At 41.4% G+C, this 18200-nt stretch overlaps 1 protein-coding gene across 1 annotated transcript in view; it reads right to left on the reverse strand.

The window, feature by feature from the left end:
* Positions 1-17999, reverse strand: part of ST8SIA1 (ST8 alpha-N-acetyl-neuraminide alpha-2,8-sialyltransferase 1) — a 140393-nt gene extending 122394 nt beyond the window's left edge. The window contains exon 1 of the mRNA XM_017522970.2: positions 16657-17999. Within this exon, the coding sequence (XP_017378459.1) occupies positions 16657-16892 (236 nt within the window). The 5' untranslated portion in view covers positions 16893-17999. The remainder of the gene's footprint in view (positions 1-16656) is intronic.
* Positions 18000-18200: the final 201 nt, after the last annotated feature.

Raw genomic sequence — 18200 nt, forward strand, 5'->3', positions numbered from 1 at the left:
ACGCTGAAAATGAGAAGAGGATTCTAGCTTGTGCCAAAGGGCCTGGGGAAACATTTGTCCACAAATGTCACCTATCTCAGCGAATCTAGACAACTAAACTGAATACCCTCAATGTTTAATAACAAAAAAGAATCACTGGAATGCACACTTAATTGTACTCATATTGATGAATTTCTGCATAAAGCCAGTTTACCAATTTTTACAGTAATGAATGATTATAACTTTCACACAGGTACTGCTGTATCTGGAACATGCCAGGAATGCCTATGGAGCCAAGAGCATGTGTTGTCAGCAGGAAGGTGCCCCAGTCCATATGGACTGACCAATCAGTGGCCAGATACCTGACACTGGCAGATATGCTCAACTTATACCCTGATATTTGCTCATAATATAAATTTAGAAATTTTCATTCTTCAAGATGTCTATCTCTTTAAAAAATATTTTAGTTGCATTTGTTCCATGTATGTGTGTGTGTTTATGTTTGTTTGTTGCAGGATAAGGAGTGAATCTGGAATAAGCAATTTGTGGTCCTTAAAGCTGTGAGTTGGTTTGTCTGAGGAGGGACAAAGGAGGCAAAGAAGGATGTCAGGAGGCTGTTTCTCCCATCCATCCAGATTCATGCTAGCTTAGTCCCATCAGGTGTACAAACGGTTGCTACAAAGCGGGACAGGCCAGAGAAACTGACAAAGTGGCTACATGAAACCCTGCACTCTTCCCCTCCTTCCATGCTCACTAGTACTACTCTTCATGGTACATCTTTAGCCATCAAAGAACTCTCAAACGTGATTATCCCACATGGCCAAAATATGTTAACCCAGAGAAAAGAAAGCCAGCCAGTATGCCTCCAAACACACTGTTTAACCTCCTCCTCAGTTTATGCCAGATGGTGATAGCTTTAACTTTTCAGTCACCAGAGCATCTATTGGGAGGATCACTTGAAGACAATTCAGTGCATAACTGATAAAATTAATGGGAACACATCAAGAATCCCATCTAACAATGTAAAGAAAACAATGCAATAATAACTGGCTCACTTAGCAAAAGAAAACTCAATTGCAGTCCAGATTCCAGGATCTAGAGCAAGAGTACCTAGATAGTGCCAAACCTGTTCGCCCAGTTTTGAATTGTGTATCTTCCTTCTCTTCCATGAACTTTACAACATCACTTCCTTATTCTGGAGGGCTTTCTGTTGTGTCTGCTAGATCCACCCATTCTATGTCATTCCCATTGTTTGCACGCTAGACTGGGCTCTCGGCATGACTGTTTCTTAACTCACATCCCTGGCTGCAGGTATGCTCCTAACCACAGTTACTATGTTACTTACATACTCCAGAGCTGATGATGGCTCTCAAACACCTATTGAAGTTCATCTTAACTGCCCCAGGTTTTCTTTCATTTCTCCCACTCACATAATGCTGCTCAAACCAACGATTCAGCTAACTCTCAACTAAAAACCATTTCTCAGGTTTTTCTCAAGCTCAGAATATGCATGACTGTTTCTCTGCCAATTCAAATCCCACTCACCCTCAAGATTAAGTTCAGCACTCCTCTCTGCTACCAAGTACCAGCATTTAGTTATCTGACCCATTAGCTACCATCACTTGCAGATCAGAGGCTATGCCTTATACTTTCTTTATATTCTCCCTTAAAGCTGTCCTCATAGTAGAAACTCAATAATGACTCGCTGAATTAAAAAAAATGTGCTAAGCAGAGTTGTAAATTCTATCACTTGCAAATAAGAAGCCACTATTTTTGTCATTTTTCCTACTCCTTATTCATCCCCATTCCAACCACCCATCACAGACCTGTGCTTCACTGGCAGCGGACTTGGTTAAACCAACCATTCTTTTTCCCAGTAAGATTCATGCAGTAATCCCACTGCTAGAGAAAATAGAGCAAAATTAACGCATACTGATTTTTTAAACCTAGAGAAGTTTCCTTTCTGAACAGAACATCTATTTTGCCTCTTGCTTTCCATTTCCCCTAGAAGAATCTAAACTATTTTCTTTCTTTACCTCCTGTGCTCCCTCCTAAAATAATGACATTTCCAGAAACCAGATTCATTTGATTTAAGTGTCTCACAGTGAGCTGTGTTTCCTTTCAAAGCGAGAAGCTTATAGTGAAGGGCAAGAGGAGAATTTGCAGCAGCAAATCTTGAAGTAATGAGGGAATTAAACAACTCTGAACAATCCAAAAGAGATAAGAGTAGTTAGGGCAAACATATAAATACATTCACAAACCCCTTACTCTACCTCCTAAAAAAAAAAAAAATCCCTCACAGAGAGACAATGCTGTATGATCAATCATTGTTCCTAAAGTCACAAGTCCATCAGGATAAATAGCTAATGCCCATGGGGCCTAATATTTAGGTGATGGGTCGATAGGTGCAGCAAAGCACTATGACACACATTTACCTATGTAACAAACCTGCACATCCTGCACATGTAGCCCGAAACTTAAAATAAATTAAAAATTTTAAAAAGATAGAATTTTTGAAAAACTAAATACTTTTTGGGGAAATAAAATGAGAATTAAATATACGAGAAAATACTCTTAAATAAGAAGTTTCCGTTTTTAATAATATATAAATGAGTGCACTTCAAATAAAAAATCTCAACAGAAATCATTTGAACTTGAAAACAATCTTATTTGTATCTGAGAGAAAAATATGACACAATAGCAAATAAATTTCGGACAAAGAAACAGTGACTGCCTTATCATATATTAAAATCTACTATAAAGCTACAGTATGGCTTAAGAAAAGAACTAGGGAGACATAACTATGGAAGAAAAGTGGGACTTCTGAAATAGACCCTCACATATTCAATTATCTAGTATGGATGAACTTGGCATTTCAAATCACTGGGGAGAGGTGAGTTTTTGTTTTTGTTTTTGTTTCAGTAATGATGCTAGAACATCTTGTGAAAAAAGTTGGAGCTCTACCTCACTATACTAAAATCACAGATCGATCTCAAATTTAGATGCAAAAAGTTACATCATAAAAAATACCAGATGAAAAGGTTTTGGGCTGCAGGATTCATGACACAAAAGCTCAAAAGCTATGAAAGAAAATACTGATGAGGTTGATTGCCTGGTAATTTTTAAAGTCATTATGGAAAAGAAAAATTTTAAACATAAACATAAGTGGTCAGAAGACAAAGTGGGAAAAATATTTGAACAGATGTGACAAAAACATCTGCTACATTCCCTTAAAAAATAAGGAACACTTTTAGTATCAAAAAAGAAAAGATGAACAATCGAAGAAGAAAGTAGATAAGAGATATGAATGTGCCCCTCCCAGAAGACAAAATCCACAGTGATAATAATGCATAGGTAAAAAAGGGCTCAGGCTCACTGATCAATACAATTATATTTTTTCACCTATCTATTGGCAAAATTGTTTCAAGTTGGTGACATTCAGTATTGGAAAGACAAGCAGGCTTTCTCATATACTCTTGGTCACAAAATAGGCAACTTAAATTGGAAGACAATTTATAAATATCGATGTAAATCTAAATGTGCTGTCTCATGACCCAGAAATCATTCCTGTAAGAAGCTACCCTGTGGAGATAACTACAGAAGCAAAAATCATATTTCCAAGGATTTTTAAGGCATTTTTTATTTAAAAAAAAAAAAAAAAAAAACAGAAGAAAAGGAAAAGAGAAACATTATGGTCAACCCTAAAATAATTTTACATTTTATCTATTTTAAAAAATGAAACAGCATTGCTTTTTACTACACATACTAAGTGGGGTATATACTGTTAGATGCTGTGGGTGGAAAAGGGGATATTGTTCAAAACAATTTATTAGGTGATTTTATTTTTTATTTAATAAATATGAATGAGTTATCTATTACTATATAACAAATTACCACAAACTTAGCAGCTTAAAACGGCCAAAATTTACTTCTCACACAGTTTATTAGGGCCAGGCATATCTCAGGTGGACAGCTCTAACTCAAAGTCTCTCATGAAGTCTCAGTCAAGCTGTCTGCTGCGGCTGCAATTATCGGAAGCCAAAGGACACACTTCCTAGTTTACTTACATGGTTGTTAGTGGCCTCAGTTCCTCACTGGCTGTCTACCAGAACCTCAGTGTTTTGGCACATAGGCGTCTCCACAGACTGCCTGAGTGGCCTCACAGCATGGCAGATGACTTGCCCCACAGCGAGTAATCCAATAGAAGAAAATGAGGGCACTCAAAATGGAAGCCATGGTCTTTTCATAACCTAATAGCCAAAGTGGTGTGCCATCCCTTCCACAGTATCCTATACTATTCTAGCAGTGAGTCACTAAATGCAGCCTACACTCACAGGGACAGGATGGCACAAGGGCATGAATGCTAGCAGTGGGGGTCACTGGGAGCCATCTTAGAGGTTGTGCATCACCATAAATAACATGTATGTTGAGTGTATCTAGATATTTCTATAGATATAGCTATGAAAAATCATACACAGTACAAAGATTATATAACCCAGTTTGTTGGAAATAGTCTCAGTTTGTGCCTGTTGTCCTGGCATAATTATAGCATTTTATCTCAAGTATCCCAGTTTAAATAACAAATTATACTCTAAATAGGAAAACATCTGAAAGAATAGACATCAAAATATTAATTTTGTTTATCTCTAGAAAATGAGACTGATAAGGCTTTTATGTTTGATTAATACAAGTGCATTATTTAAAAAAAATACACAGTGGATTCTCTCTCTGAGTAACTCAAAACATTATCACATACATTCCACTTCAGAGACAGTGACTGGAGCCAAAAGGAAAGTCCAGGGAGACTTCAGCAATGGAGAGAAATGAAAGAATCACTTCCCTTTTTGGGTGCACAGAAAAAGTCTCCGTATGACTCACTGCTCCACTTGTTTCTCAGTTATACAGGAGATAGTTTCCCTGACTGTAGTATGGCTGGCGTCTTTTCTAGGCTTCCACCTTACAGATCAAAGGGGGAGTTAAGCAAGTGGGCTGTGAGAGCTAGATAGTCAAGAGAGCAAACAATCCTAAAGCTAAGTTACTGGGATGAATCAGAGATGTTAGGCAGGGAGAGGAAGAAAAGAGGCTTCCTCCTTCCCCCTCTTTTCCCCACCTCCTTCCCAAGCTAAGCCACTGGGATGAATCAGATATGTCAGGCAGAGAGAGAGAAAAAAAGAGACATCTCCTTCCTCACTGCTTTATTTGTAGGGCCCTTGAGGAATGGGTGATATAACCAGCCTTTGATTTTAACAATAGCAAAATGAATGAAGTGTTAATTCATCGCTACAGAATGAAGTTTTACCATTTGTGATTCATTCCTTTGTGGTAAGACACCGCAATATAAGAAGCTATCAGGCTTTGATTTGAACCTTGAATGTGAATGTGGATCTTACTGCAAAGGTTCAGCACAGTAAGGAAGTTTGTGAGTACTAGAGCCAGACTATTTTCTAACTGTGTAATCCTAAGCAAGGTCCTTAAGCTCTTTGTGGCTCAGTTTGTCCATCAAGATGGTCTTAACATCCACAAACGAGGAGCTGATGCATAGTAAGCATTCATTAAATGCTATCTCTGGGCTGTGTGCAGTGGCTTACGCCTGTAATCTCACCACTGTGGGAGGCTGACACGGGCGGATCACAAGGTCAAGAGCTTGAGACCATCCTGGTCAACATGGTGAAACCAAGTCTCTACTAAAATACAAAAATTACCTGGGCATGGTGGCATGTGCCTGTAGTTCTAGCTATTTGGGAGGCTGAGGCAGAAGTGCTTGAACCAGGGAGGCGGAGGTTGCAGTGAGCCGAGATCACACAGCTACACTCCAGCCTGGTGACAGAGTGAGATTCCATCTCAAAAAAACAAAAAAGCTAGCTCGCTCTGGGCACCACTGTCTAAATGCCCTTATGCAAATAATTATTCACAGCCTGTTTCTTTGTAAAATAAGGATAATAACATCTTCATTTTGCATTTGCGAATGTTAAATGATAACACTGTGTAAAGTGCTTAAAATAGTGCCTAGCATATGGCAGACACAGAATAAATAAATAGCAGCACTATTACTAAAAATATCATCATTACTGTCTAAAAAATGGAGCTGATCTAGGGTTAAATTGACTGATAAAATCTGCATTAAAGCAGCTAGCACAGTGCTTGCACACGGTACTCAATAAGTGTTCACTAAATCTGAACTTAATTTTCCATATTGCATCTCTATTTTAAAAGTTCAAAGAGAATTTTTTGGACCACTTATAAGTTATAAATCTTAACATCTGATACACAAGGAGCAATCTTCTGGCTTCTTTATCAGTTCTTTCCTTTCGTAACAGAATGTTCAGTGGGATTTTATGCTGGAATTATGGTTTAAGTGCAAGGCTGGAGATGCAGCTGCTGAGTATCCAGCATGAGTTGGAAGAGCCCCTGGACAAGATGGCCCTCAGCAGGGCTAGAGGAAGAGTCTGATTGGCAGTCCAGCGCCACCACCTCAATTGCCCCTCATCTTGGCCAACATGAAGGGAAAACTGGACGCAAGAAAAACCTATTGAGAATGGGGATTCTTCACTTCCCTGAAGAAGAGGGAGGACCCAAGAGAATCAAGGTTGGAGCTATCTGGCCAGAGGAGCGTCATTCATCGTTCCCCGTTTGGAGTCTGCTTAGCTAGGGGATGTGTGGATCTGAGCATGAGCTTCCTAAGCAAGAAGTAAAGGAAATTTTTTAAAAAGCAGTGAAGAGTGATTCTAAATGGTGAAGAGACAGTTTGAGACATTCATGGTAAGCCCCCTAAACAGGAGGTGAGGGGCTTGGGCATCTCATTTGTAATGGGAAACCTTGATTTCTTGCTCAAGAGGAAACAGAGTGGACTCAGTTGAGCATTTCCCAATGACATAGATCTGCAGAGATTCTTTAAGAAACAGTGTACAACAGATTGGATCTCTACAAATTATATGAATGTATTAAATTATCACATGTACCCCAAAGCTATGTACATCTATAGTGCATCAATTTAAAGAAAGAAAAGAAACTTAGTCAGTGTACAAAACTTAAGCTTCACGAGAGTTCAAAGGCTTATCCACGGGATAAGTATAACAAAGTGTGAGGATTTTTCCCTCTTATCTGAGAATTACAGTCAAAGCCCCACCCTGAGGCCAAGGTAGACTAAGTACCCCATCTTTTATGGTTACTACTCCACAGGTTATGTAAGAGGACCAGTCCTGTCATCGCCCAGCTGATTTATACTGGGGAAGGAGCTGCCTTGGGAGCGGTATGCTTTTGCAGTGAGGCCACAGCCTTTCCACCCCCACGGAGAGGGAAGACAAGGGCTCTCCTTCCCTGCCAACACAGGAGAAGGGTAGAGGAAACTCCAAACTAATCACCTGTAAAGAAGTGGGGCCGGGTGTGGTGGCTTATGCCTGTAATCTCAGCACTTTGTGAGGCCGAGACGGGAGGATTGCTTGAGCCCAGGAGTTCAAGACCAGCCTGGCAACATAGGGATCCCCCTTCTCTACAGAGATAAAAATTAAAAATTTGCCGGGCCTACAGTCCCAGGCACTTGGGAGGCTGAGGTAGGAGGATTATTTGAGCCTAGGAGGGCTGCAGTGAGCTATGACTGTACTACTGCACTCCAGCCTGGGTGCAGAGAGAGACCCTGTCTCAAAAAAAAAAAAAAAAAAAAAAAAAAAAAAAAAAAAAAAAAAAAAAAAAAAAAAAAAAAAAAAGAAAGAAAGAAAAGAAAACAAAATAAAAGAAAAAAAGAAAGAAGGAAGGAAAAGAAAAGAAAAGAAAAAGAAAGAAGGAAGGAAGGAAGGAAGGAAAGAAAGAAAGAGTCTGCAGAACCAAACAGACACCAGGCACTTCACTCCTGCACTTCATTCCTGGATCTTTCATCTGGCTGTCCCTGTACTATGAAGAACGGGGAAAGGTAAATGAGAAGAGAGATGGTGAGATTGAGAGGGGTAGGCAGGAAAGAGCCCTTTGGCGTGGCAAGGATAGGGGATCTCCCTGCAGATGGAGTGTTTATCAGGACCCCACCTAAGAAGGGTGCCCATCAGGCAAAAGAACCAGAACACTGCACTTACAAGACTGGGTAGGCAGGCAGGGTTCACAGGGTTCACAGTTTCACCATCCCCAACAGAGAAAGGGACCATGAATACTCCCCTCCTCCCTGCCCAAACTGAAGCAGCAGCTCCTAGAAGAGGGCAGAGTTGGCTCCATCTCAGAGAAGGCTCTCCTCGCCCTCCACCACAAGCTCCTAGAGGTTCTAGAGCCTGAGGAAGTGGAGATGGTAGACACCAGAATTCTGACTGTGCTTTAAAATAAACAAACTGAGCTAAATACCAGAGTGAGATTGTCCCAAGAATCAAAGTGGATAAAAAACTTAATAAAACCTGACTAAGTTGTTCAGAGACCCATTAGAGCCAGCTAATTGGGGTGGGGGTGGGGGTCAGGAGGTAGATTTGACATGGCACAGTTGGAGCAGTTATTAGGAAACAATAAAGTGACTGTGTTTTTACCCCAAATTGAGACTTAGCTCACTGCTTACTGATCAGCTCACCAGGGTCTTGTTGCCGACTCCTCCACTTCCTCTTCTTTCCTCTTGCAGGGTGGCAGGTTGAGTTGAGAGAATAGTTGCTTACAAAGTGAGCAATCCCCATCCAAGCCAGCCTGCCGCTGTCTCTTTGATTCTTCCAGTAATTGAGCTTTATGTTTCCCCCATGGGCTCATGTATCTTTCAGCAAGGTTTTCAAGTGCTTTTCCTCTCCAGCATTGCACATGTTGCATAGATTAGCAAGAGTCCAAAGATACCACACCACTGAACTAGATGGAGACCCCTGGCATCGCAGTCATGATTCAAGCCCTACACTGAATGGACTAGAGTCGTGATTGGGGCCCTTTCTGGACTGAATCAAATATAGACAGAGACAGCTGAGTTCTGAAAGCTAAGGTAAACCTGTGTTTGTTTTTCCTTCTATAGAAAGAAGTGGAGAGACTGAAGAATGTTTCTGCTCCTTTCACGACATGTGCTACGTGCTCATTTGTCATATGGGGGAAGGCCTGCGTCCTTGTGGCTTACCACTGTGTTCTCAGTAACTAGCATTGTTCATGGCACACAGAAGGCATCAAATACATATTTGTTGGATAAAGGAATGAAGGAGTAAATAAAGGAACTGGTAGTGAATATTTATTGCCTAGAGTCTTAATAATAGACAACAAATGAAACTGCCCCTAAAAGGTATTCACACAGCTGTCTACCAGACTTTCAGACAATCTGATGTTTTCATTTATCCAACAAATACTCATTAGACATTTAGTAAAACTGTGACCAGGGCCTTGAGATAGACAGATATCAGCAAGACTCCATTTCTAGCCCCAAAGCACCAAAACAACAATATGTAGAGCCATTTCACACAGGTGCAAGGGAGTAGAAGGACCCAATGCAGATTATATCAGGCAATGTCATCACAGTCACCAACACCTGACTTCCAAAACATCGACCCAACAAAATGTCATCATGGAATTTTTGTGCCTTTTTATGACATCTTCACCCTCCATCAGGTGAGTACGATCTGCTCCAGATTCATGCTCAAGATGTTTAATTTTAGTAAATAGGAAAATGACTCTCAAAATTAGAGTTGTAAAATATAATATTTCCATTTTATCTAAGACATTTTTTCCCTTGAAATCTCTACCTTACCATGAAGTAAAAGTTCATTTTCCTTTTTTTTTTTTTTTTTTNTTTTGAGACGGAGTTTCGCTCTTGTTACCCAGGCTGGAGTGCAATGGCGCAATCTCGGCTCATCGCAACCTCCGCCTCCTGGGTTCGGGCAATTTTCCTGCCTCAGCCTCCTGAGTAGCTGGGATTACGGGCACGTGCCACCATGCCCAGCTGATTTTTTGTATTTTTAGGAGAGACGGGGTTTCACCATGTTGACCAGGATGGTCTCGATCCCTTGACCTCGTGATCCACCCGCCTCGGCCTCCCAAAGTGCTGGGATTACAGGCGTGAGCCACCGCGCCCGGTCCGTTTTCCTTTTTAAATCACAGTTTTATTTCATTGCCAAAGTCCTAGAAGAAAGAAAGGTATTGCTTTTTAAATGGAGATAAAACACCATGTTAATTATCAGCTGTACTGTAATGGAGAGGATAACCATGAAAAATAAAAGCACATGTACCACTGCACTAAATACATTCCTCATAGCGGGGTCTCTGCAATGCTGAATGAAGGGTTTAGCTGTCACATATCCAGTTGCATGGGGATCTTTTTTCATTGCCTGACCTATTGTAAAACCACCTAAGGGAAATTTTATTATTTAATTTAACAATCATAGTATGTCTGCTATTTATGCAATCACTATGCACTCTTAAAGAGGGAAAACCCCGAATCTATATTTAGCCAAAGCCAAAGATTTTCTATGAACAACCAAAGATGCCAGATATAAGAATTGGTGTTAACAGTTGGTGGGGGTGTAAATTACTTCAACCATTGTGGAAGACAGTGTGGCAATTCCTCAAAGACATAGAGGCAGAAATACCTTTTGATCCAGCAATTCCATTACTGATTATATACCCAAAGGAATATAAATTATTCTATTATAAAGATACATGCATGCGTATGTTCATTGCAGCACTATTCGCAACAGCAAAGTCATGGAATCAACCTAAACGCCTGTCAATGATAGACTGGATAAAGAAAGTGTGGTACATATACACCATGGAATACTATGCAGCCATGAAAAGAAATGAAATTGTGTCCTTTGCAGTGACATGGATGGAGTTGGAAGCCATTATTATCAGCAAACTAACCCAGGAACAGAAAAACAAACACCACACGTTCTCACATATAAGTGAAAGCTGGTGAATGAGAACACATGGACACATGGGGGGAGGAACAACAACACACCTGTCAGGGGTGGGGGAGGTGGGGGAAGGAAGAACATCAGGAAGAATAGCTAATGAATGCTGGCCTTAATACCTGAGTAATGGATGATCTGTGGAGTAAACCACTATGGCACACATTTACCTATGAAACAAACCTGCATATCCTGCACATGAACCCCTGAACTTAAAAGAAAAGTTGAAACAAAAACAAAAAACTACTATAGAATTAAGTCAACTTAAAGTCATGAAATGACAGTGTTATTATCATAAAAATAGTAAATAAACTAATTTTCCAATGAAGATCATTGGTTAAATACATTTAATGATATTCACATGATAGAAAATTATGCAAGCTTTAAAATGTATGTCTGGGCTAATGTTTAATGGCATGGAAGAAATGCTTGTAGTAGCACTCATTTTAAGTGAATAAATTCAAGAAACAAAATTTTTTTTAAAAGAATTGGTATTTAAAACTAAAAAATGTGAAAACATTAATTCTAGAAATTTATATCAAGAAAATAAACAGGTGTTTAAAATGTACACAAAAGTATGTTCACCACATCATTATTTATAAAAGTGAGAAATTGCAATATAAATATCCAATAACAGTAGATTAATTAAATAAATTTGTATCTCTCCTAACAATGGGAAATCTTACAGCCATTAGAAGAGATGAGGTAGACTGCACATACTATTACTAGAAAAATATTTGCAATGTACTGTTGAATTCATTATATTTTTGTTTTATTTGCATACACATTGGTATTGAATGGTCCAGAAGACTATAAATCAAAATATTAGCAGTGTTTGTTAAATGTCACTTTTACAAATGAAAATAGTGTTGCTTTTATCCTTTAAATACCAACCTTGAGGAAGTACAGATTTTTAAAGAGGCTTTTTAATTTCCTATGCTCAGCTATTGCACAAATACATATGAAGAAATCACTCAAAAAAAAGTCTAATGTAAATTTGTCAGCAGCATGAATAATCTTTTTTAAAAGTATTTTTTATGATAACACTTGGACAATGAATAGTTATTTTTCCAAAATAAAAAATTATAAAGCTATTTTTTCACAAGTTTATATATTAAAAAATATTTAATTGTATGAGAAAATACTAAAGGTTTTGATTGAATAAAAGAGGATTTAAAATTAAATATACAAAATACATACAATTTAGTAATATACACATGCAAACAAACATACACGAAAGAGACTGTTTACAATGAGTACTTCTGAGTGAGGGAATTTGAGCAGGCTTTTTCTTCTTTTTACTAAACTTAAAATTTTTGTATAGTAATTACGTATTCTTTCCAAAATCAGACAAATAATAAACGCTATAAATTGTTTAAATGAACACGGGGGACATAAAATCATGTACTATATATGTTTATTTTATCAAAAATGGAAACACACACTTTGTTCTAAAAGGCTCTTTTCTCATTATGGTCACCTGCAAATCTCTGGTAGTGTCCTCTGTGCTTAACATCTGAAAAATGGAGAATGTGTGGTTCTGAATTCATTTCCACTTCCTCCTGGCACCTAATTAGAGCAACACAGCTCTTACGGTCTTGGCTGCTTCCCTCTCATGCAACGTCACGGCTAGAAGACAGTTCAACCGAAGGGAAAAAAAATCGATGGCTTCAACTCATTATCATTATCCAAAACAGACAAACTACAACCAACCCTTGGAATCCCACATTACTCAATTTCTTACTGATTTAACGAATGAAACTAGGAATCTCCTCTTATCTATGGAGGATACATTCCAAGACCCCCAGTGGATGTCTGAAATTTCAGATGACACCAAGCCCTATATACTGCTTTTTTCTATTTTTTCCTATACATACATACCTATGATAAAATTTGATTTATAAATGAGGCACAGTAAGTGATTAACAATAATAGCTAATAATATGGAACAATTAATAACAATACACCTACATCATCTTTCTTGCATTTTGGGGCCATTATTAAAGTAAAATAAGTGTTCCTTGAACACAAGCACGGTGATCCCACAACCAAGACAGATATTAGGTGACTCATGGGCAGCAAGTGTCAACAGTATGGAATCGCTGAATGAAGGGAAGAGTCACATCCCAGGCAGGACGTAGTGGGAAAAAGTGAGATCTCATCACACTACTCAAAACAGAGCACACTTTAAAACTCATGAATTGTTTACTTCTGGAATTTTTCATTTATTATTTTTGGACCAAATTAACCATAGGCAACTGAAGCCATGGAAAGCAGAACCATAGATATGGCAAAACTGCTGTTAATTAGCCTATAAATTTTATCAAATCAGGGACCATGCCTTGTATTGATCACTGTATTGCCAGCATCTAACTGGTACACGATAGGCATTCAGCAAACATGGTTGAATGAATGATTGAAATCAGTTGATTTATTGCTGGGCTCTTCTGCCTTCCATAAAATTTTGCAGGCCATAATACAGTACCCTTAACACTAACTGTAAAAAAAAGAGTGTGTATCACAAGGTCACATTTCATTTTAAGATATTCTTTTACTGAAAGTACAATTAATAGGCATAGAATGTGTCCAAAGACACAAATTTTCTCTTCATTATGGACTGATAATTAGCAATTATTCAGCATCTAATCCTCTCAAGGTAACTACTGCCACCTGTGGCTAAGGCTCAGGAAGACTATGTACATTGTTCAATGTCACAAAGTTAATAATAAATGACAGAACCAGGATTAGATCCTGATCTCTGGGACTTCAAAGTCCAGATATTTTCCAGGTGGGAACAAGCTTCCTGTCATCCCACCCAGCCAGGTGAGGATGGCTGTGGATTCTATATTAGTTATCTGATTTAATTATCATCACAAACCTATGAAGTAGATTAGCACATTACACGCATTTTGCAGATGACACAACAAAGGTACAAAGACGTTAAGGAACTTCCCAAGGTCACACAGCTCCTAATAGAGCCAGGTCAGAATGAGAAGCTAAAATAGATTATTTTCCCAGAAATCTATCAAATCCATTATGAGAGAATGCATTAATGATATATAGTCATCATTATTTCCAAGATGATTCATAACTTTCTCAAAAGACTAACTGGCCATACTCTACACTAACTTGCATAATTATTCAATTGATCCAACTAGTTTCCTAAAATCCTCTGTTCTCAAATGAAGACTGATGGACTCCCAAGTTGCCAAAAACAAAACAAAGCAAAAAAAAACCCACTACAATTTTCCACTTGAGTATTGATTATACAGTACAGACCAAAAACTCTCCAACCACCTCCATTTGCAAGGCAGAGAACAAAAGCACAACTGTATCTAATATTGAGAGGGGTAGGGACCAATAATATTTCTCTGTAAATCTGGCAGGAGAAACATTCCAAATTCTCACGGGCTGGCCAGATTTCCTTATTTAGGTTGTAACATATACCAGAAATTATAATTTATAACAATTATAAAGCAATCATTTTCTGGGTACACAATGTACCAGATACTCGGCATCAGTTTTTATTTAAAATTTAAACTTTATGGCCAAGCACAGTGGCTTACGCCTGTAATTCCAGCACTTTGGGAGGCCACGGTGAGTGGGTAACAAGGTCAAGAGTTCAAGACCACCCTGGCCAACATGGTGAAACCTCATCTCTACTAAAATACAAAAATTAGCTGGGTGTGGTGGTGGGTCCCTGTAGTCCCAGCTACTAGAGAGGCTGAGGCAGGAGAATCATTTGTACCTGGGTGGAGGAGGTTGCAGTGAGCCAAGATCATGCCATTACACTCCTCCAGCCTGGGCAACAGGGTGAGACTCTCTCTCAAAAAAAGAAATTAAGCTTTATAACTATCCTGCAGTGTAGATAAACAAGAAAGCCAGAACTCAAAAAATATAGTAAGTTGCCAAAGATTCTCTGCTGTTTATCTAGTCACGGTATACTCAGTATACATATTTAGAATTCTACTCTGAAGCTCAAACTTGTTTCAATAAGCAATGGTGCTTTTTACACAGTTTTACAGACACTAACTTTGAGGGATATGTGTATGGGTTTTAACAAGTAATTCTCTGCACATAGAGACCAGACCAAATAACAGCCAAACACACTGAAGATTACTCCAGGCTACAGAAAGCAAGGAGCAAATGTGTCTCAGAAACTATCAGCCTGTGTTTCTCAGAATATGAAGCATTTTCCACTTGATTGTGTCCTCTAACAAGAAATCTATTCTCTAGCAGGGCTTCATTATTCCTTCTCCTATATTAAAAAAAAAAAAAAAGGACTCTTTCATTGCAAACCGATGGGAAGTTCTTAACTCATTTCCTTACATCACTTGAAACGAAAGTGCTTTCTGTCTTTAGAGAAAAGCACTGCTGGATGTGATGCCTTTTGCCAGCTTTTGAGTCCCACAATCAATACTGTGAAGGAAAGAAAAAATTAACCCTTAGTTACTTTTAGGAAAAGTGGGGCTATTTTTAAATTCAATGATGATAGAGTTCTAAAAAGAGAAGGAAAGTCCTTCCTTCCAAGGAGAATGCAATTGCCTTCCTCTAAACAAACTGGCTCTATTATCTTCCTAACCCTCTTTCCAGGAGGAGACCTGAGAAGGAGAGGGAAATCCGATGTTTAAAAGTTTTTTTAAAAATGTATAGATGCTCCTGAATATTTGTAAATAACTGCAGTGAAAAATGTTGACGTTGGAATTCACCTGCCCCTGCACTGATTAGAAAGATCCTCTGCAGAGCAGAGGAGAGCATTTCCCACCCAGACCACTACAATCACAGGAAGAAGCCAACCACAGTATCTTCAGCCCTAGGGACTAAAGGTGAAAGGGGGCACCTCGCAGTGGTGGAAGCACCAATGTGTTCCCTCAGCATGTCTGGGGAGGTGGAGAGAAAGGGGAAGCAGTTTTGCCTTCCCTTCAATCTAACTACACAACCTCTGCTGCCAGGAACTTATTTTTGGACATTTAATCTAAAATTCCCAGAAAGGAAGGGGATTTACAACCTCTGAATTGATCCACAGAGTTCTGATTTCCAACCTGGCTTGGGGATTTTGTTTGTGTTCTGACTTCAAGTGCCTACCTACAGTACATCTCCAGTCTTCCAGAGGCATCCACAATCTAAGCCAATAAAAAGAGCTGGGAGCTCTGGAGCTTTAAGTGATGAAAATTCCAGCCCCCGCAGGTCAAAAGTAATGACCTTGGGGAAGTTACTCATCCTTCTAAAGAATCAATTTGTGGTCGGCAAGATGAGATAATAATACTGGAAAGTTGAGATTTCAACACAAAAATTGCACAGTAACGTCTCTTAGTAGGACGTCAGTAAGTGCTAGGCATTTGCTGTGGGCACACTGCACAAAGCTGCGGGATCTGTCCATGTTTCCACTGCCCATCACTCCCACGTTGGGGATTTATGTTACCGAATGTGCACTCCACCTCGGGGAGATGTCTTTTACCTGCTTCTTGTTCTCTACAGCTTCAAATGTCTGCATAGCCCAAGAGATAAATCCTCATTAAGTACAAGAGACTAAGTTATACTGGGTTCTCCTTGCCTCTGGTTATCCGCAAATTGTTAAATACAACTCTGACTTGGGAAGAAATGTGTAGTCTTTACGTGCGCAAGGCAGGTGTCTGCATATCTCTGGGGGTCGGGGATGGGAAAGGGACCCTGAATAAGTCTCCAGGTTGGGAATGGCACAAATGGAGGGAAGGGACAAGGAAGAGCGGCTGAAAGGGACGTCTCTGCGAGGCGGTGCAAGGCAGTCCTCGCAGGTGACCCTGTCCTCTGCACACCAGGAGGAAAGGACGCTAGAGGGGAGGAGCCGCGAAGGCAGGAGTACCTGAACGCTCTGGCCGCGGTCTGGTTCCTCCTCCACGCCGTGCCCTGTTGCAGCACCCCCTGCACGATCTCCTTCTCGTTAGGCAGCCGGTAGACGGGGAAGATGTAGAGCCAGCAAAGGACCACGACACAGAGGGCACTGGCTCCCATGGGCAGCCGGGTCCGCGGGAACTTCCACGCCAGTACAGCCATGGCCCCTCTAGACGTTTGTCGCCGGGCCCGCCCGCAAGGGCTCATCTCAGCCCCGGCGTCCCAGGGGCGGGGGCCGGGGCCTCAGCACAAAGCTAGGCGAAGTGGCAGCAGAGGGTCCCCCACCGCCTGCCCCCCATGCACACACACCTTTCGGTTTCCTGCTTGTAAATGCACGCACGCTTCTTCAGTCCCGTCGGCCCCAAAGGTCAGAGGAAGGATTTTTTTAAATGCAACTTTTCCAAGGATTTCTTTCTAGGGGAAGTGGCTAGGGGGCAAGTCACGATTTATGGCCATGGTCGTTTCCCCTGCAGAAGGCGGGCGCTGGGGTCTCCAAGAGCGCAGAGATCACCGGCGGCGAGTCGCTCCCGCCGGTTCTGCAGCATCACGGTCGCCCTCGGCGAGGGTCCGGGAAAAAGCTCGGCTGTCTCCCAGACATTTGGCCCGTGGCGTCCCCTTGTCCCCTTCCGAGAGCGATGCTCCTGCGCCCTTCGCAGCCTCCCGCGCTGCTGCACCCCCAGGCAACCCCCCCTCCTCCAGACGCGCTCTCTGCGCCGCGCCAAGTCCTTGGAAATTTCCACGGCGGCCCGGGACCGCTATCCTGCTCCGGGCTCCTCCGCCTCGTCCGCCAGGACCCTCGCTCCCCACCCCTCCCAGAGAAGAAAAGAACTCGCTCTCATCAGTTAATTCAGCGGCGCGCCGCAGCCTTCCCCTGCGCCCCGGACTTCGCAGACAAACGCCCGGGGATTGGTGGAAATCAAGGTCTCCCCCTCCCTCCCCCACCCGCAAAATTGCCTCCTTCGACCCGTTGCGAGCCGCGACACTAGCCCAGAGCGCGCACCCCTCACTAGTGCCCTTGTTCTTTGGAGATAACGGCAGACAATAAAAAACAACAGCACCCCGCCAATAGAAATAGATCCGTTCTCGAGTGTGGCGGAGACTGGCTAATATCCTGACCCTTCGACACTCGGCCAGTGTGCCCAGGCTGTCACCCTGCTGCCGTCACCCTCGTCTTTCTCTAACTGGTTGGATATAAACCTGCAGCCAGGCGCGAGAGGCTGGCGGAGATTTATTCCTTCCTGGGCCCCCACCCCCATTAGCCGGTCCCGGAGCCGCGGCCCGCGTGCGCGCGCGCGCCCGTACACACACACACACACACACACACACACACACGCGCGCGCGCGCGCACGGACGCTCACGGGCTCCAGCGAGCGCGCGCACGAGGCGGTGCGTGCACTCCGGGGTCAGCCACCTCGCCGGGAAAGGCACTGCTGCATCCAGATGTGCAGGCGGCTGGTGCCCAAACATTAGACCTCAAGATGTCACAATGCCTTGGAGGCGCGTGGCCTTTTAGAT

The sequence above is a fragment of the Cebus imitator genome, unplaced genomic scaffold, assembly GCF_001604975.1.
Source record: "Cebus imitator isolate Cc_AM_T3 unplaced genomic scaffold, Cebus_imitator-1.0 Scaffold25, whole genome shotgun sequence".
Classification (NCBI taxonomy): domain Eukaryota; kingdom Metazoa; phylum Chordata; class Mammalia; order Primates; family Cebidae; genus Cebus; species Cebus imitator.